The 19,697-nt window shown below is 39.1% G+C and overlaps 1 protein-coding gene across 4 annotated transcripts in view; it reads left to right on the plus strand.

Annotated features, from left to right (window-relative positions):
• LOC127435406 (USP6 N-terminal-like protein) overlaps window positions 1-19,697 on the plus strand; it is an 89,226-nt gene that overhangs the window by 22,144 nt on the left and 47,385 nt on the right. The window contains exons 1-2 of one of the 4 annotated variants that reach the window (XM_051688869.1): window positions 13,019-13,036; window positions 16,558-16,606. The exons of 1 other annotated variant lie outside the window; for it this stretch is intronic. In XM_051688869.1, the coding sequence (XP_051544829.1) occupies window positions 13,034-13,036; window positions 16,558-16,606 (52 nt within the window). In that variant the 5' untranslated portion in view covers window positions 13,019-13,033. Of the gene's footprint in view, window positions 1-11,866; window positions 12,703-13,018; window positions 13,037-16,235; window positions 16,607-19,697 lie in introns of those variants that run through there. 2 more of the 4 variants (XM_051688867.1, XM_051688868.1) reach the window with 2 other exon arrangements.

The raw sequence follows: 19,697 nt of genomic DNA on the forward strand, positions 1-19,697 counted from the left end.
TTGAGCAAAAAACGATCGGCACATGTAATTTTTTTGCCCTCTTACCCATTTCACTTTGCATGTAAACATTACCGGCATTTTTACGGGCTTACACCGATCAGCCACAACGTTAAAACCACCTGCCTAATATTGTGTAGGTCCCCCTCATGCTGCCAAAACAGTTCCTGAGATGCTATTCTTCTCACCACAATTGTACAGAGTGGTTATCTGAGTGACCGTAGACTTTGTCAGTTTGAACCAGTCTGGCCATTCTCTGTTGACCTCTCTCTTCAACAAGGCGTTTCCATCCACAGAACTGCCACTCATTGGATGTTTTTTGTTTTTGGCAGCATTCAGAGTAATTTCTAGAGACTGTTGTGCGTGAAAATCCCAGGAGATCAGCAGTTACAGAAATACTCAAACCAGCCCATCTGGCACCAATAAATTTTTTTTTTCCCCATTCTGATGGTTGATGTGAACATTAACTGAAGCTCCTGACTCGTATCTTTATGATTTTATGCACTGCATTGCTGCCACATGATTGGCTGATTAGATAATCGCATGGATGATTGTTGGTGCCAGATGGGCTGGTTTGAGTATTTCTGTTACTGCTGATCTCCTGGGATTTTCACGCACAACAGTCTCTAGAATTTACTCAGAATGGTGCCAAAAACAAAAAAACATCCAATGAACAGCAGTTCTGTGGATGGAAACGCCTTGTTGTTGAGAGGTCAACAGAGAATGGCCAGACTTGTTTGAACTGACAAAGTCTACAGTAACTCAGATAACCACTCTGTACAATTGTGGTGAGAAGAATATCATCTCAGAATGCTATTCTGAAATGCGGGTTTGCGTGGCACGAGGGGGACCTACACAATATTAGGCAGGTGTTTTTAATGTTGTGGCTGATCGGTGTATAACATGCGCAAGTGTTGTTCTCAAAGCTGTTTACATTTCTAAGTCAAAAGCAGATAATTATAAGTCTCATGTAATCATAGGTTTCTTACATTGTCGTTTTTTTGAATAAGCTGCTTTTTGATAGTTATGACTCATAACTTACGAGCGTCTTGCTCAGTGTCACACTCAGTGTCGGCTGGGAGAGGGGGCTGTTAAAATTAATGCTGCTGTTTCTGCATTGCAAATCCACAGATTTGCATGGTGATGTCTACGAAATAAAACAACATGTTTGATGTACTGTAGCACCGGCACATTACACCGTTGTTTGGCAAATTCAGCAAGCAGTAATGATACAATCTACTTGTCGTTTACCATCGATCTTCTCGCCTATGTACTGTAAGTGTGTTGCTCTGTTTTCCTGTGAGGAGCCTCTCTGGGGAGGAGACTGTTCAGCAGCTCTCAATTTTACGCTGCTTGTTTTTAATTACACTATAATCTGTTTTGTTTATGTATTGTACGATACATATGGTATTGTATAGTGAGCGTCGTATCTTACAATACGTGAACATCTGGGCACAAGAGGTATTAATGAAATCATGTTTCGCACAGTTGCAAGAATAATGGATTAGTATGATAATATGATTGTTCATAATTTTTTTAATAGACTACAGTCAGATGCCTGAACGACTAATCAACTAATCTTAAAGATTCTTGAAGAAAGCCCTTTTGCATTCACATGACTCTGATCAGGTGCATTTTTAGGGGACCATTTACACTAGACATTTTCTTGCATTCAAAAAAAAAGGTAGACAAAGTGTATCATGATGGAACCAAATGTGGGGTGTCTCTGCTAAATATTTGTAATTCACGTGCTGCTTTAATAACGCAACACTAATGGTGTAGTGCTAAAAAAACAGCTTGAGTCACGATGCAATGGCCAAAGACGTTCATCTGAATGTTTATGGATGTAGCAGCAGTGCTCTTAAAGGAGATGAATTTAAAGACGCAACTTTTCTGGGAAGGTGCAAAGTGTCTAAAGCTCAGCACAATGTCAGCATGCCAATTAAAGCACAACTGCTAAAAATATCAAAACTATATATATATAGTCTAAATAAACGTCTAAATAAACAAGTAAACCTCACTAATCTGTTATTGAACATCTAGTTGACTACCGTGACCATCCCTATGCAATAAAGGCTATTGTTTAACCTTGCTCATGAGTTGTTTTGATACTGTGTGTGTGTGTGTGTGTGTGTGTGTGTGTGTAAGTGTGTTACCCTCATTACCCTAATTACCCTCATTACCCCCTGCTTGTACCCCACTGAGTGGCAGCACTAATGAGCAAGATGACTCATACAGAACGGACTGATTTCAATGAATCTAAAAATGGAAGAGAACTGGGGATTAATAAAGAGAAAGATTCTGTGTCATTTTCGGCTCCACTGTTAGGTTTTTCTTAATCTGTGATTTGTTTAGACGTTGCTTATATTTGATCTGAGTGATAATGTACAGTGATGCAGGAAATAGGTTTTATAGATCAAGCAGTCACAAATGCTCATAGAATACTAACAGAAAACAAATGGAAAGTTTATTATGCGTTCAAAATATTCTCCGCTTATGATAATTGTTTTGTGTGTGTGCTCTGTTGAGACAGTGTATTGATTAGTCTGCATACAACTTCAGATTAACATTTAATTATGTAATGCTGGCTCCATTTATTGACATTCGTAACAAAGCTGATGTTGAAAAGTAGAGTCAGTGGTCTAATGGACTGTGACAATAGGAGTTGTTATATGAATTTTAGTAATTTCTGCTGCACCAAGCAGAATTGCAAACATAACTAGATTTTTACATTTTCAGATTAAAATGAGTGGTGTGAGTGGTGTTAGCCTGTGCTAAACTCCCCGCCACAATTATAGTGTGTTGCTAGGTGGAGTGTTTTATCGTCCACCAGGAAAAATACAGTCTGATCGCTTAGAATAGTAATAGTCTAGCATTTCTTTTCCTCAACAATCACATAATTTGTGATATCATTCATGTTCGTAGCACAAGCGGTGCAATACGCTTTACATGCCAAAGTTTAATACGTTTTCTTACATCCCCAACCCTAAAGGTGCATTCACGTCATGTCGGAATTACCGTAATTACGAGATTCTGACTTGTAAAAATCTTTTACGTCATCGTAGAACTCGTAATTACAAGTTGTAAACTCTGAATTCTAAATAAAAGCTCCAACTTGACAGTTGTGACATCATGTAAAAAGAACCAATATTCAGGGTACCCGCGGGTCCTTAAAAAGCCTTAAATTTACTTTTTTTTTTTATATTTAAGGCCATAAAAAGTCTTAAATATCTTAAATAAATTACAATAAGTCTTAAATTTCATTTGCTGAGGTCTTAAATTTGGGGCGTGAATAGAGGAGACGCTTAAAACAGCAGAATCTGCGCAAGTCAAAAGCATCTCTCTCTCTCTCTCTCTATCTCTCTGTCTCTCTCTCTCTCTCTCTCGTGCAGCCAACATTAAGCAACTGACAATTGAGGTTTAGTATGAGTGCGCACAGGGAAGTACAAGCAAGTTTCTGTAGTGAATGACCGGTTTTGTTCATTTTTCTAAATACAGCTAATTGTTAGCGCTTGCCGTTTTGGTCAAATTCATTTATGTATATCAGCAACCATTCTATGCATGTCGTACATTTTTACACAGTGAAATTAGCTTGTATTTGACCAAAATTCCATTATCGTCAGAAAGCTAACTGAGTGATATGTATTATGGTGTCAAAATTAAAGTTACTCAAGAAATATGTATGAACGAACCTGGCTTCGTCCATGTTTCCCGTTCTTTCCGACAACAAAGCACGTGAACACAACATACTCGTAATTACCACTTCAGAAATGGGAAGTAGGAAATTCCGACAGCACCTGAAGGCAGCATTAGATTCGACAGATTAGATGATTAAACGAAATTATGACACAAAACCATCATAAATACAAACAAATTCTGAGTGATACAATTATTATAATGATATGAGTTAATAACAAACGTAATCATGTTCGCTATAAATTTTTGCTGCAAAGTTGTGTTGAAATGATCTCCTCAGTCCAGTCAGCTCTGTTGATGGCTTGAAGCCACAGGAGTCAACGAGAGCCCTCAAAATAATTTTTCAACAACGTAATCCGATAGAAGTTAACTTTTTGCGCTCGGTTTTTGCCACCATTTCCATGTTTGACGTAAACGGTGACGTTACCAGAGGATTGGTCTATTGCGTCACGTCTTGCTGGAAAGCAAGTGACTAAAGAGAAGGGTCACAATATAGGCTACATACTTTAGGCTACATAATGAATTCATACAGAGTTTTAATGTTGTATTAACTTATTTTAAAAAAAGAAAACACATAAATGCACAATAAAAAATATATATATATATATATATATATATATATATATATATATATATAATAAATAAAAAAAACATGTCCAGAGACATCCAAGTAGCCTCAGTGGTTTTGTATTTACCTGCTAATTAATTATTTAATGTGGTCTTAAATTTTTCTTTTATTTGGCTTTAAAAAGTCTTAAATTTCATTCCTTCGAACCTGCAGATACCCTGAATATTTCATGGCCTCAACACTTCAAGGTAGTAAACAAATCTTTCTGTTTGATATGCCACTTTATTATGCCATTGATACATGCAGCAGTTTTTTATTCTTAATATTTTGCAGGAACATATAGAGGTTAATTTATGAATTAATGTTGTGATAAACATTTTGCTCTTATCAAAAACAAAGCCATTTTGGCACTATAAGTTTTGCCAGGATGTGAATAGCTCCCAGTAGAATCTACGAGTTGTTGTAATTACAGTAATTCAACATGACGTAAACGCACCATAAGTATAAGCAGTAGTAGCTGGCAAGCCTGCCTTGGAAAACATCACTCATAAATCTGTCTTAAACTGACATTGAGCCACCCAAATCTCTGTTATTAAAGAAACATGCTGTATTGCATGTCACGTGACTTTAACCCAGATGCCCATGGTTTGATGTTAAATGTATGGGTGTGTTTGCTCAGCTTACTAGATGGATGATCACAGAAAGGAAGTCACTCAGGAATGTGATTACATTTCACAGTAAACAGTAGAACTTGAGGAAATGAATCCTGTGCCCTTATGGTTTGCGCAAACACACACACATACACACACACACACACACACACAGAGTGAAACTGCCCGGATTGTACACTAACAGGTTACCTTGAAATGTGACAATGGTAGTTTTGTATATGTTTATCGGATAGTTAGTACATAGACTTAGTAGACTTCACAGCAGTTGACTTCTTGTTCACAAGGTTTGAAAGTGTATCGTCTTATTTTTCTGCATTAGTATGGTTCAGGGGTATATGTGTGACTTAGTAGTGCACAGACACAAACTCATAGGTGCATGACTGTGAAGTGATAGCTGCTCACATAAATTCCCCTTTTACATGTAGTTAGTTCTTGCCTGCCCAAAAGAGTTTGCACTTCCTTATGGGCAGGCCTTGGTTTTGCCTGAGTCAGAAATGGTCTTTGGTGGTAACTGACATACACGGTCATCAACATAGGTTTACACAAAGTCGCTTAGTTACATGATTGCAATTAAACCTTTAAATAAGTATTTGTCGACAGAAACAATTTTCTTTTCTGTGTTAACATATTTCCTTTGAAACAGGAAGTTGTGGTGAGATCTATTGAAGGGCTTGTCTTTTTTTAATATCCAATATCTTTTTGTTTACATCACAGCACATGACAAAACCATGATTTGCTACTTGCTACCACTTGTGTATGGCAGGTGGAATTAGAAGGAGGGACATTCTCATTCTGCAGAGCATTTTATTGGACAGAAATTTGCAAATGCTCACGAGCAGGAGATTATAGTTGTTTTGTCAACTTTAGGAGTGCACTAGCATATAGATGGACTAAAAGCCACAAGACTCCAATTTTGATTTTAAGTGGTCTTTAAAACAACCAATTGAAATGAAGAAATCTTCCACACTGCATGTAAAACTTAACATTGAGGATGAGAGCGTGTCAAAAAGGACATTGTTTTCCCAATCCACTGTCCCTTTTCTGTCTTTCTCTCTGTCTCTCTGGCATTTGTCCAGTGAATAAAAGAGGGGAAATCCATGCTGAGCATTTTGAAAAGCACATTATGAACTTCATCTTTCACACACTGATCACAGTGCAATGCAGTGAGATTTCAGTGTGCCTCTGCATATCTGAATCAAATGAATCCACACTCCAGCATGCATTATTAAAGCTCAGCTGAATCATGCAGTTTAACACATCCCAGCCTCTACTCTAATACTGCCATCACATTAACACTCCAACATCCTTGTTACATGTGTGCCATGTTGAGGGTTTAGACCACAGATCTGACATTTGAAATGCTGGTTTCAGTTCTGCACTATCCACACTGATCAGAGCCAACTGATACGGAATCAGCACCTGGAAATTATTATTACCCAATAACGGAGTGGGAGCCAAGACTAGACCGCCTAAAACCCAGACCACTACCAGACCCCCTGAGACCCTGACCAATACCAGACCACTTGAAACCCAGAAAGAGACCAATACCAAATAATCTAAGACCCATACCCAGACCAATACTAGACACCCTAAGACCCAGACCGATACTAGAACTCTCGAAGCCCAGATACAGACCAATACCAGACACCCTAAGACCCATACCCAGACCAATATCAGACCCCTCAAAGCTTAGATTAATACTAATACTGGATCCCTTAAGATGCAAAGACTCTTCATGGCCCAGAGATGGACCAAAACCAGACACCATAAGACCCATACCCAGACCAATACCAGACCCATCGAAGCCCAGAAACATACCAATTACAAACACTCTTAAGAACAATTCCCAGACCAATTCTAGACCCCATGACCCAGACCAATACCAGACCCCTCAAAGCCCAGATACAAACCAATACCAGTCACCCTAAGACCCAGACCCAGAAGCTTAGATAAAGACCAACACTAGAACTTCTAAGACCCATAACCAGACCAACACCAGACCCCTCGAAGCCCAGATACAGACTAATATATCAGACACCCCAAGACTCATATCCAGACTAATACCAGATCCCTAAAACCCAGACTAATACAAGACACCCTAAGACCCAAGTTCAGACCAATATCATACATCTTGTAGCCCAGAAATGTACAGATACCAGACACCCTAAGACCCAAACCCAGACCAATACCAGACCCATTGAAGGCCAGTTACAGACCAATACCAGACACTGTAAGACCAAGACCAATACCAGATACCCTAAAACCTAGATACAGACCAATACAGACACCCAAAGACATATACCTAGACCAATACAAGAGCCCTCAAAGCTCAGATAAAGACCAATGCAGTGTTCTTAGTAATACAGTCTGGAAGTCGAAGCCATCAATTTCCCATAAGGCCACAGTGACAGACAGCCACAGATTGCTTTATGTGTGTGTGTGTGTGTGTGTGTGTGTGTACAAGAGAGTGTTTTCTGACCAGCAGTCTGTATGTAATGGAAACTCAAAGGTAGAGGAAGAAAACCTTTTTTACAACAAAAAATGACCAGAAACACCAAAATAAACCTTTTTACTTGACCTGACAGATAGTAAAGCTTTAACCCTTGAATCTATCTATCTATCTATCTATCTATCTATCTATCTATCTATCTATCTATCTATCTATCTACCTATATGTCTGTCTGTCTGTCTGTCTGTCTGTCTGTCTTTCCTTCACCTTTATTGCTCACGTTTAATTTTCAGTGTTCTGTGAAAGTACAGGTTACAGTTACTTCACAGAACACGTCAGGAGCCTTGAAAAGGTATTATTTAAAGTTGTGGTAATGCTGAGGTTTCACTGCAGTTTTGTTTGCTGAGGATTGTGCAGTAATTTAGCTACAGTCCCATGATAGCTGTGGTGAAATCTAGTCATGTTAATCATGAGGTGCATTCCAAACCGTGCACTTCTGCACTTTTCTATGTCATTTTGAAGTTTAAGTAGTGCGACTGGTATTTTAAGACTTAAAATGCAACAAAAAGAAGTGTACTATGAGTGACAGAGAATGGAATGTTGGACACTTCATGCACTCAGCGATCGCGGCTTTTCATACATAGCAGAAAGGTGCGGAGTTACCTGGCTGCGTTGCTGGTCTGACAAAGCAATTGTAAATAATGGAGAATATAGCAACAAGCGAAACTTCAGTGAAGACAGCACTGTACATTGAATCCTTTCCCACCACCCCTCGCTGTGTGAATATGTACGTTGTTTGAGATACAAGTGTTGAACTGAGGTTAGCTAACAAGCTAAAGTTAGCGGCAACAAATTGCATGCGTTTTAAACGTCACTTCTGTCAGCTGTTAAATGGCGAATGCTTCCGTGTTGTAAAAATCCATTAAGTGTATCATTTTGGTCCATACTACACTTTGCAAATTCATACATTACATGGCTGAGTGCATAGTGTATATTGTAAGTGCATAGTGCATAGTGTATAGTGCGTCATTTGAGCCACAGCTATTGTTTACTAGTGTTATTTTGTGGTGAGCTGTGATGATGTAACACTGATGTAATCTTGCCATAATAGTGTCTCTGGTGCTGTGTGTTTTTGACAATTTTAGCACATTTCTGGGAGGTAGTATGAGTTCCAAATGAGCCCATAATGAGAGATTGATTACAGTAGTGTACATGCTGCCGGATACCGGCATTCTGTGCAACACACACATACACACACGCACAACATATTTTGATAACACACTGTCCTTGAGCAAGAAGATCAGACTCTGTGAGAGGTAAAAGTGGATGAATAGCATGCTTAGAGGTGTGTGTGATCATTTATATGTGCACAGTGTTAATCTCATCAATGAAATCAATGACGAAAATTTTCATTGATAAAGAGTTGTTTTGATTAAGGACAACAAAGTCAAGGTATTGGAGTGGCCATCACAAAGCCCTGACCTCAGTCCGATAGAAAATTTGTGGGCAGAACTGAAAAAGCATGTGCGGGCAAGGAGGCCTACAAACCTGACTCAGTTACACCAGTTCTGTCTGGAGGAACTGTGCGTGTTTTACGGAAACAGCGTATTCACAACACCCCCACAACTTGTATTGTGAATACACTGTTTCCGTAAAACAGGTGCTACACACAATGCAGTATCCTACACTGGCTAAACACGGGAAATGAATACAGTCTTTAAAGCATGACGAATTCAGAATACAGTAGGCAAATTCTAAAGAGTAGCTAATACTTAAGTTTTGTGCAGTTTTTTTGTATGCAGCCTATTATATGTTTGATACATGTTTAATTATATATATACAGTTGTGCTCAAATGTTTGCATACCCTGGCAGAAATTGTGAAATTTTGGCATTGATTTTAAAAATATGACTGATCATGTCTTTTATTTAAGGATAGTGATCCTATGAAGCCATTTATTATCACATAGTTGTTTGGCTCCTTTTTAAATCATAATGATAACAGAAATCACCCAAATGGCCATGATCAAAAGTTTACATACCCTTGAATGTTTGGCCTTGTTACAGACACACAAGGTGACACACACAGGTTTAAATGGCAATTAAAGGTTAATTTCCCACACCTGAGGCTTTTTAAATTGCAGTTAGTGTCTGTATAAATAGTCAATGAGTTTGTTAGCTCTCACATGGATGCACTGAGCAGGCTAGATACTGAGCCATGGGGAGCAGAAAAGAACTGTCAAAAGACCTGCGTAACAAGGTAATGGAACTTTATAAAGATGGAAAAGGATGTAAAAAGATATCCAAAGCCTTGAAAATGCCAGTCAGTACTGTTCAATCACTTATTAAGAAGTGGAAAATTCAGGGATCTCTTGATACCAAGCCAAGGTCAGGTAGACCAAGAAAGATTTCAGCCTCAACTGCCAGAAGAATTGTTCGGGATACAAAGAAAAACCCACAGGTAACCTCAGGAGAAATACAGGCTGCTCTGGAAAAAGACGGTGTGGTTGTTTCAAGGAGCAAAACTAAAAACTGTATGTGCATGTGTGTTTGTGATGTAACTGCGGGGTGTGGTGTGTGTTATGATCAACTCGATGCATTGCAGGCTACTATGGGTGTGCGTTTGAGCGTGTGTGTGTGATTAACAACGAAAGACTGAGGTGTTTACACCTTTTTCCTCACACATGTGCATGTTTTTTTCTTCTCACTTTATAGCCTGTTTTGTAGTGTGTGTTTCAGAAGTGACTCTATGTGAAAGGGAAATATTAGAATGAATGATGAGAGGCCTCATTTATGATCACAACACAAAATTACACACCCCTTAAACCACTCTCTCCCATGATATCTATCTCTCTGTCTGTTGGGGTTGGAACTTGGGAATCTAGAAGGGTTTGGATATTCAATGTATGATTTCCTTGATGTTCGGTTCCCTTAGAGATTTATGTCTGAATTCCTCCACTGATGCAAAAAGTGGCTACCCTTCTGTTCAAAACAATCGCATGAAATGTCATCATAATAGAATGAGATGGCGAAATTGTAAAAAAAAAATTATGACATTTACTTCAATGGAGAAAAGTAAACAAACCCAAAAGCAACTTTAATACGTTTTTTTTTTTTTAACCCCTTACACAAACTCTAAACCTATCCATGATTTTAATAGAGAAATAAAATGTATGTGCACCACAGAAGGAAGAAAATATTTAGATTTGGAATGAGACGAGAGAAGCGTATTACATCTTATTGACATTCGTACGAGCCATACAATATCTTACAATTTTGACATCTCGTACAAATTATATATATGAGTTGTCATGAGACTATGTTGTTCTCGTTCATTGTTTTCCCCTCAAAATTACTAAAATAATTGTTTATATCATCATAAAGGTGCCATGTCCACACTATATGTTTTCAGTTGAAAACTAAATTTTCCGTTTCTTGACATCATTAGCCGCTTTTCCACCATCGGGCCAGTGCAAGCCAGGGCTATCAATTGGTCACCCGGGGCTGATAGCCTCGGACCTCAAGCAGTGAGACCAAAATCGATCTGCAGTCCCACCATCGGGCCATTAGCCCTGCAGCGTTGCCCTATAATCCGCCCTTAAAATGCCCTATATTTGTGCTGTGCCCTATTTTTTATATTTTTTTCTGAACCTGTATCGTTTTGCGCTGGATACAACTTTTCAAGTTCATCAACAATATACTTAATCATGTCTTCGTTTCGGCAGACACCATCAAGCTGACGTTGCACATTTTCATCAGCCAAAATATTCAGAAGAGCCCTGATTTCGTTTGCTGACCAGGACTGACGATTCTTCATTCTCCATTGATCTTTTGAAGTAAGCTGGTAGCTTGATATGAAAAATTAAGAAGTGTCTTGGTGCTGACCCTCTGACCTGACATTGACCCTTCCTCAACCCCCAACTGGCCTTCTTTGACCCAAGGGTAATTGGTGGATCAAAAGCACCTGGCCATTGGCCCCAAGGAAGCCCTGAGGAGGCATGATGAAGCCCTGGAAGTGACAGTGGGAACGCAACTGGTCCTGCAACGCACTAGCACGCCCTCATTTGGCCTGCTTGTGAAAACACAGCTATTGTTTTCCAAAGTATGTGGTGAAAGAGAGCATTTTTGAAGGTCTCCTTTTTCTGTGTGAGGAAAACGCCATTCCAGTCTGGATGTGAGGCGTAAACGTAGCAAAACCAATGCCTTTTTTAACTGAAAATGTGTTAGTGTTAATGTGGCCTCAGTCTAATTCAAATCGGAACCAGAATTGTTAAATTCCTTACAATTCCCTGACAGCCACATTTACAATCCTGAGTGTGGGATATCCTGTAAATTAGACCAGCATTTACATATTCACATCAAGTTCTAAACCAGGAGAAACAGAGGAGAGAACTGAGGAAGAGAGAGAGTTGAGGGGAGGGGCTGTTGTAACAAATGCTCTCTAATTTAAAGCTGGAATGTGTGTCAGAGCTAGCTGGTCTGTGAAGAATAAACGAGAGAGAGGGAGAAAGGAGTAGAGCTGTGTTATACAGCTCACCCTGGCTGAATTGATTTGGATGCTAGGAACAGAAAGAGAGAGACAGAGAAGTGTAGACACTTTTTCAGATGGTCTCTCTCACAAGACACACACATTGTGGTTACAGGAGAGATACAGGACTGTGTGTATCTGTGAAAGAGTGAAATAAACAAGAGGGAAGAACTGCAAGAGCTCGTCTCTAATTGTAAGTGGAGAATGTTTGTGTGTGAAGATGTAAGCTATGAAGGAAAGAGACATGGACCCTCGTGTTCAGACTGCTGGGACCTTCTGAAAGCAAATTCTGCAGGATATCTCTACTGGATGCAATGCTGTTTTTAACCCTTGGTGCTTCTTTTGAATGGCACATGGTTTATGAACTGGAGATGAATGTCTGGAGACAACAACTGCATTTCGGATGCTGAATAATGTAATATGTAATGAATTTATGTGTTATGAATTAGTAATGTGTTTTAATTGGTCTTGTGGACCGAAGCTACCACTGAATGCTGTTCTGCGCATAAAATGAACGGACGAAACTGAAAATGGATGGAAAAGAGAAGAGACAATTGCCAAGTCCAGGACGAGACTTTTTTGGATCCTATTTCAGAGACATGATACTCTTTTCAGTAATGTTTTTGCTTCTATGGCAAGAATGAGGCTCTTCAGGCTTTGCCTTATTCTGGCTCTGTCCCCAGTCACACCTTTAATACACGCCTTGGCTTCGCCCGCATCTGATCATGCAGGTGCTGCAGATTGTTAAGGAGCTGGTGTCGCCCTCTCGCCGTCGTGCCAGTGGCAGGTTTGCGGGTGTGTATGCGAAAATGAGTATGTTTGTCCACCCAAAAATGAAAATTCTGTAATTTACTTACTTGATCCATACTCTTATGACTTCTGTCTTCTGCGTTCTGCTCTTTTCCATACAATTGCAGTAAATGGGAACTGAGGCTGCAGAGCTGCAAAAAGGTTAAAAGTTAAAAACGTGTTTGTTTCAAAACATTTAAACATGTTTCATTATGATCGGTCTTGAAACATATGAGAACCAATGGCGTTTGGTGTCATTGATGTCAGACCACGTGCAACATGTCTTGAATAATATGCTGCAAAGATTTTAAGCAACATCAACATTTTACATTTCATAATGGTGAGTAGATGATGGCAGTATTACTATTCTTTCAAAGACAGAGATTGTGCCTCTTATATATATATTTTGTTTTTCTTTCTGCGTTTGTTTGTGTGTGCAATTGCTCCACAACGCATCCACTATTGTGTAACACATCGATCTTGAATCATCGAAACAAAAGGCAGATTTGCATTGTTCTGTCTGCTTGAAATTTTATTGATCAATCTAAGCCATAATTTAGCATTCCATACAAGTCCCCCTGCAAGCTGTGCTAGATTCAGCTCACAGTTTCACAGGGAAATGTTTTCCGTGGGTTTTTTTATTAAGTAAGTATGATCTGACATCTCTAAGCTAGTGTGAAATGAGGTAATTTCACAGTGTGTGTGTGTGTGTGTGTGTGTATCTTTTAAAAGCAATTAGGCATTTTATATTGTTTTTAACTTCATCTCTCTGTCTCTTCCTTTATCTGTAGTTTTTTTGCATAGATTTACAAGCCTTTTCTAGAACATTTGGCTTCACACAGAACATTACTGATTGATAATGCCTATGTTGTTTCAGTTCCAAACTTGTTTCTTGTCATTTTCACTTACTTGCTCTCAGGGACTGCATACAAATCTGCATACTATCCGTCCTAGTATGCAAGATTAGAAGTAGCCTATACTGCATCCCAAATCAGAGTTTGCCAAAGGTGCCTTGATGATATACTTTTTTTGATTAATTTCGTGCATGCTTTTTTCAGCTAATATTGCCCATAGTCCCTTCAATGGAAGAGAGAATTTTTGATATTTGTAAAAAGTGGTGAGGAATGCAAGGAGCAAACCTGCCACACAAATTTAAAGTCATGAACATAAAAGTGAAGTAATAAAGAGTTTTAAGGTCATTAAAGCCAGCGTCACACTAGCTGACTCCAAACAACTCGATTTTGGCCGAGGCAGCTGAATGTGGTCGATAATGAAAACATTCAGATCAGCGTGATGTCTTGTAGGTTCTTCAGTAAAAGAAGCTCACTGGTTGCTTGTTGGGAACACAAGAGCCCATCCTAGCAACTGAACAGTTTTTTCAATCATATTTGATGGGCTGTCCCAGTTGTTGGAACCTTTAACGTAGTAAGGAGTCTTGTCGGTCAAGGGATTAACGACCTCCCGCTAAAAGTTAACGGGTGTCAGTTTGGTTCTAGAATGCGGTTGTCACTTTCGTAAATAACTGACATGTGTGTGAACACAACTGTATTAAGCACTAGGGCTGAAAGGTTTAGTTGACATTATCGCGACAATGGCGAAAATAAAAAATTGTCGACAAAAATGTTTGTTGTCGAATAGTCGTTTGAGGTTAAGGGATTAACGACCTTCTGCTAAAAGTTAACAGATGTCAGTTCGGTTCTAGAATGCGGTTGTCACTTTCGTAAATAACCAACGTGTGTGAACGCAACCGTATTAAGCACATTATTGACAACGTTAACAATAAAAAAATTTACGACAAAAATTTTAGTTGGCAAATAGTCATTTGATCTCATTAAATACAACATGGGATCAAATGAAACTCTAATGATAACACGCAAGAGCATTGCAGAGGAACACTGCAACTGATAGAGGCGGGAGGAAGAAGACAAAGCTCATAGTCCAGACGCAATCCAAGCTTTCCAAACAGCTTAAGGTGATCTTGATCGCTAAATATGAGGGAATTATACAAAATAAGTAAATACAGAAGCAGTGTTAAGCTGAAATCAAGCAGAGCTGGCATTCCACTGGAGCAGAAGTTGAAGAACGTCTTTAAAGGAAACACTGGTGATAAATCTTTAATACATCTTTTATTAAAGTTCAAATTATAAAGATGCGGGTCATGTGCGTAAATTAACACAATCTCCAAAACTGGTATTTCTCTTTGCGGTCAGAGCCGCTTCTATGAGTCGCATGAAGTGACGCAAACTTTGCAAGAGAGATTGAAACTTCTCCTGGCTGATGCGCTCTCTGGCACGAAGACGCTCACCTCTCGCACGTGCACTTGCTGCAGCTTCAGATGATAATGTGATGGTTTGTGATGTATTAATCATAATATGTGTGTTGCAGTTCTTTTCTTTTCCTTTATTTAACCAGGCTAAAAACTCATTGAGATTAAAATCTCTTTTACAAGAGCGACTTAGCCGAGTGTGTATCTTATCGTGAAGAAATCGGCGAAATTGCAGCTTTATTAAGAAGAGAGATTTTGTTTTTGTGAGTTAAAAGAGATCAAAATCGAGTGAACAAAAAGGTGAGAGAGGGTAGTCTTAGTCCATTATACAATGCAAAAAGGTGTCTTGTTTTCCAATATAAATGTCTAAAACTCCTTTAAAACAAGGTACGTTTACTTGAGGAGCTATATTGCTGTCGATTAATCGTTGTAATAATCGCCCAATAGTCGATAAATCGTTAGTTGCAGCCCTATTAGGTACTCAGATACAGGACTGACATCCGTATGTTGCTGCTGTGTGAACATGGCCATAGTGTCTTAGTACTCACTCATAGTGCAGAGCTTTACGCTAACAAAAATCCTGTAAAGTGTTCTCAGTTCAATGTAAATAATTTACCCTCTGCATCTCTCAACCTTGTCTATTTTTGCTTCTCCTTCTTTTGCTCTCTCTTTATCTTTTCTGTCTGCTTTTGTCCTGCCCTTGTTCTCTTTGTATTTCTCCTTTATAAAGAAACATCTGAGGAGCAGAAAATGCCATGTTCTCCATTTAATCTCCTTCCTGGCTTCCAGAAACAATTGAGATATTAAAAAGGGTCTCATTTTTTTTATTTTCATTCCCATATGGGATTGACTGCACACTTTAGACTTGCCATGTATGTGCTGTGTGTGATTTGTAAAGTGTGTGTGTGTGTGTGTGTGTGTGTGTGTGTGTGTGTGTGTGTGTTTGGGTGGTTTACGAGGACATTTTTTAAGGTTGCAAACTGGTAAACTGGCTATCAATGTGGTTTATGAGGACATTTCTAGTGTCCCCATAATTCAAATCATATCATAAAATTAAAAAATATTTTAAACGATGTTTTATTGAAAATGTAAAAATGCAGAAAGTTTTTTGTGAAGGTTAGGTTTAGGGGTAGGGTTAGGGTTAGAATCTATAGTTCGTACAGTATAAAAATCATTATGTCTATGGAGAGTCCTCATAAGGATAGCCGCACCAACGTGTGTGTGTGTGTGTGTGTGTGTGTGTGTGTGTTGTGTGTGTGTGTGTGTGAATAGGCAATCTTGTTTGTTAGTCAGTCTGGTATGTAGTGTGGGTATGATGTGTGACGCGTCTCTTAAGTAAACAAGCAGCTGTATTATCGAAGCGCATCTCTTTGCCTCCTTTTCTCCTTGCTGTCATCATCCCATGCATTCCTCCTTTGTTTTCTCTATAAAATGTTCTCTTATTTTTCTGCCTATCTGTCGTGTCTTATTTCGCTCAGAGCGACAGAAAACTGGACTTCTTTCGTTTAGCTGCTGAAAGTTCACTTTAACATGTTGAGTTGGGAAAACTGATAGATGTGAGCATTTATGAGTGTGTGTGTTTGTCACTCATGCAGACCAAAAATCTGACGTGCAACGACACAGATTGTGGAGAGAGTGAACCAGGTAAGATGCGATGACATCATTGATCTGTCTTTTTAAACACCCACTTCATGATATCTCTACTTTTAATTATAAATGTCAGCTTTTAACTGTTGATTTTTATCTGGTTTGAAATGAAAGTGAAAGAGAGAGATAAACAGAGACAGAAAGAGAATATTCTTGTTCAAATATGTGTCATAAAGTTAAAGCCAACTCTGCATTGTGCAATGTGTTCCTGTGTTTCCTCTGAGTCAATCTTTATTACTTTACAGCTACATTTGAAAGCAAAGTGTCACCGTAGGAGCGGAACAGCCATAAACACATAAGATTGAGCTGTCAAACATTCGGTATGTTTTCCATCCCTGTGCGCCCTTGGTCTCTGCTCAATCCTTTCTTTCATTAAAGATGAAATTAGGATGAAATGATGCAAGAGTCAAGAGGACAAAACAACAGGCGAGAATTGAGTGTGTCTGCAATCAGGCCTGACATTACACTCACTCTGATGAGAGAGACCGAGAGAGAGAGCAAGAGTAGTTTGATTTGAGAAAAAAAAAAAGAATATGTCTCTCTGCATGCTTATATCTCCAGCATGTACTCATCTTGTGTGTATTGCACAACTGTTGTTTAAAATTAGATGTTTGCATTTTCTGAATAAATGTGAATGGTGCTTCCCTGTGCAAAACTCACAACCATTAGGGTGTTCTGGTTGCCAGGGTGATTGAAAATCAAACAGAACTTGTTTGTCGTTTGAAGTAAACTCCAAAGGGTAAGCTACCTTTTTATTTGAAGTTCAAGAAGTATACTCAGTTTAAGGTGTGAGACCTCTTTCCACCACAATTTCATCTCATGGTCATTCATTTCCGACAGTATTCTTCTTGGTTTTGGACCGACACATGTCAGCTATGTAACCCATACTTGCTGTAAAAGTCATTATGTCCACTGAAAGACATTCTTGCCTGTGTCAAAAAAATTTGCGGACGTGACAGCGCTATGGATCATGATAACAGTTTAAACTAAATAGAACGTAAACAAACAGCAATGGTTTGATGTGGGAGTTGCTGTTGTGTTTAGTTGACAGCTGTATTGCATTGTCAGTGTTATCACATTTACATTTCTTCATTTAGCAGATGCTTCTATCAAAAGTGACTCAGAAATTTGGAAAAATACAACATAAGCACATTCATCTTAAGGAGATGGTAACACGAAAAGTGCTGCATTACAAAGTTTCAATTGCATCAGAAAACTAGCAAAGACAGTTGTTCGGTACACAACAATTTCATATTAGCCAGATAGCTAGCTAGCTAGGCTCATCACTGGTTTACATGACAGCAGGGCTAAGTAGCCGCTAGCCAGCTAATACTTTCTTACGGCTGATTCCATGACTGTGATTCAGTTAGCTAGTTGTGTGTATAACATTTTTAGCGACACACATCTAATCGTCTAGATGTAGAACATAGGCTAAATATAGAAAATTACTCAAAACGTTAGATATCAAGTTTTTTATTTGGGGGGGGGATTGTTTTATCGCCCAGCCCTACGTTCCTTTCTGGTAGCATTGCCTGTATCGTACCAAAGTTAGCATATTTACCAGCTTTATATCATCATGACATGAGTTATAAAGAAGAGCGTTATATATAGCTTTGCACATACAAGGTTAGTAAGTTATTTTATTACACTAGTCTCATGTTAACCTGTGCAATGCAACTCTTGTGGCTACACTTTCAAAACAGAATGTATTTTAACATTTAGCCTTACCCCATAGACTTTCATTGTAAGCACATTACTGTAAACATAATGTTTGTTTGTGTTTTTACAAACTGAGGGATGAGTCAAAATTATTTTAAAGAGCATTCCTTTAAGAAATCTGATTTGGGTGCATCTTTTCCATAGTGGGCTGAATCTGTGGTACAGAAGCTGCTATTGAAATGATGGCTTGCTGTTTGTGGCTAAAAGCCGCCCATGTACGAGTGTGTAAGTGAGCTGTAATGACAGACAAAATTACAGAGTTGCGTGTGTGTGTGTGTGTGTGTGTGTGTGTGTGTGTGTGTGTGTGTGTGTGAAATAATAAAGAACCAGACCATTTGTTGACATCACAATGCTGACAATACCACTCTGAGGAAATTCTGGCCTTAACAAACATGGGGAGATTCAACAAGAGTTACAGAAATAAGAAGAACATGCAAGAAGAAGTGATGAGGAAAAAACAGAAATACATTGTTAAAGTGTTGATAAAAATAGCAGGGAATGTCTGTCTGACTGACTTCCCCTTAAAGCAGTATAACTTTTGTGGTGTCAGACAGTGTATGTGTGTGTGTGTGTGTGTGTGTGTGTGTGTGTTTGAGAGAGAGAGACAGAAAGCTGGATGGCTCTTGAATCTGAGTGGAATCATCTGTGAGGGCAAACATACCAGGGTGAAAGTACGAACAGAGGAACATGTGTTAGAGCATCTTTACACAAGAGAGACTTGTGTAAGTGTGTATGTACACTAAGGCTGTGTCTCTAATCCTAATGAGTTGCCTACCTAGAAAGAATTATGTTCCATCATAGTGTTTGAATTGACTTTTGTTTTTGGAAACACATTTTTCTTGCCTATTATATCCAAATACACCAAATATCAGCCACAACATTAAAACCACCTACCTAATATTGTATAGGTACCCCTCGTGCCACCAAAACAGCGCCAACCCGCATCTCAGAATAGCATTCTGAGATACTATTCTTCTCACCACAATTGTACAGAGTGGTTGTCTGAGTTACCATAGACTTTGTCAGTTCAAACCAGCCTTGCCATTCTCTGTTGACCTCTCTCATCAACAAGGCGTTTCCATCCACAGAAATGTAAGCGCAGCGTAGTTCTAGCGGGAAGACTAGCAGCTGTACATCATCGTACCATTAGCTAGGTAACTCCTAGCCAATCACATGTAAGCCATTGCTTTATAAGTCTGCTCACAATCTGTCACATTGCTGTTTCAGTGTGCTAACACGGCAACCTCCACCACCCCACCACCACCAGCTGAGTCCCGTCCTGCACGGGGGTAGGCTTCTCGCCCCTGCCTCCTATCTCCGGCAGGATATGACGGTTCCGAGTACAACTTCTTCGGACCGCCAGATGGGG

Source organism: Myxocyprinus asiaticus, chromosome 45, assembly GCF_019703515.2.
Source record: "Myxocyprinus asiaticus isolate MX2 ecotype Aquarium Trade chromosome 45, UBuf_Myxa_2, whole genome shotgun sequence".
NCBI lineage: Eukaryota > Metazoa > Chordata > Actinopteri > Cypriniformes > Catostomidae > Myxocyprinus > Myxocyprinus asiaticus.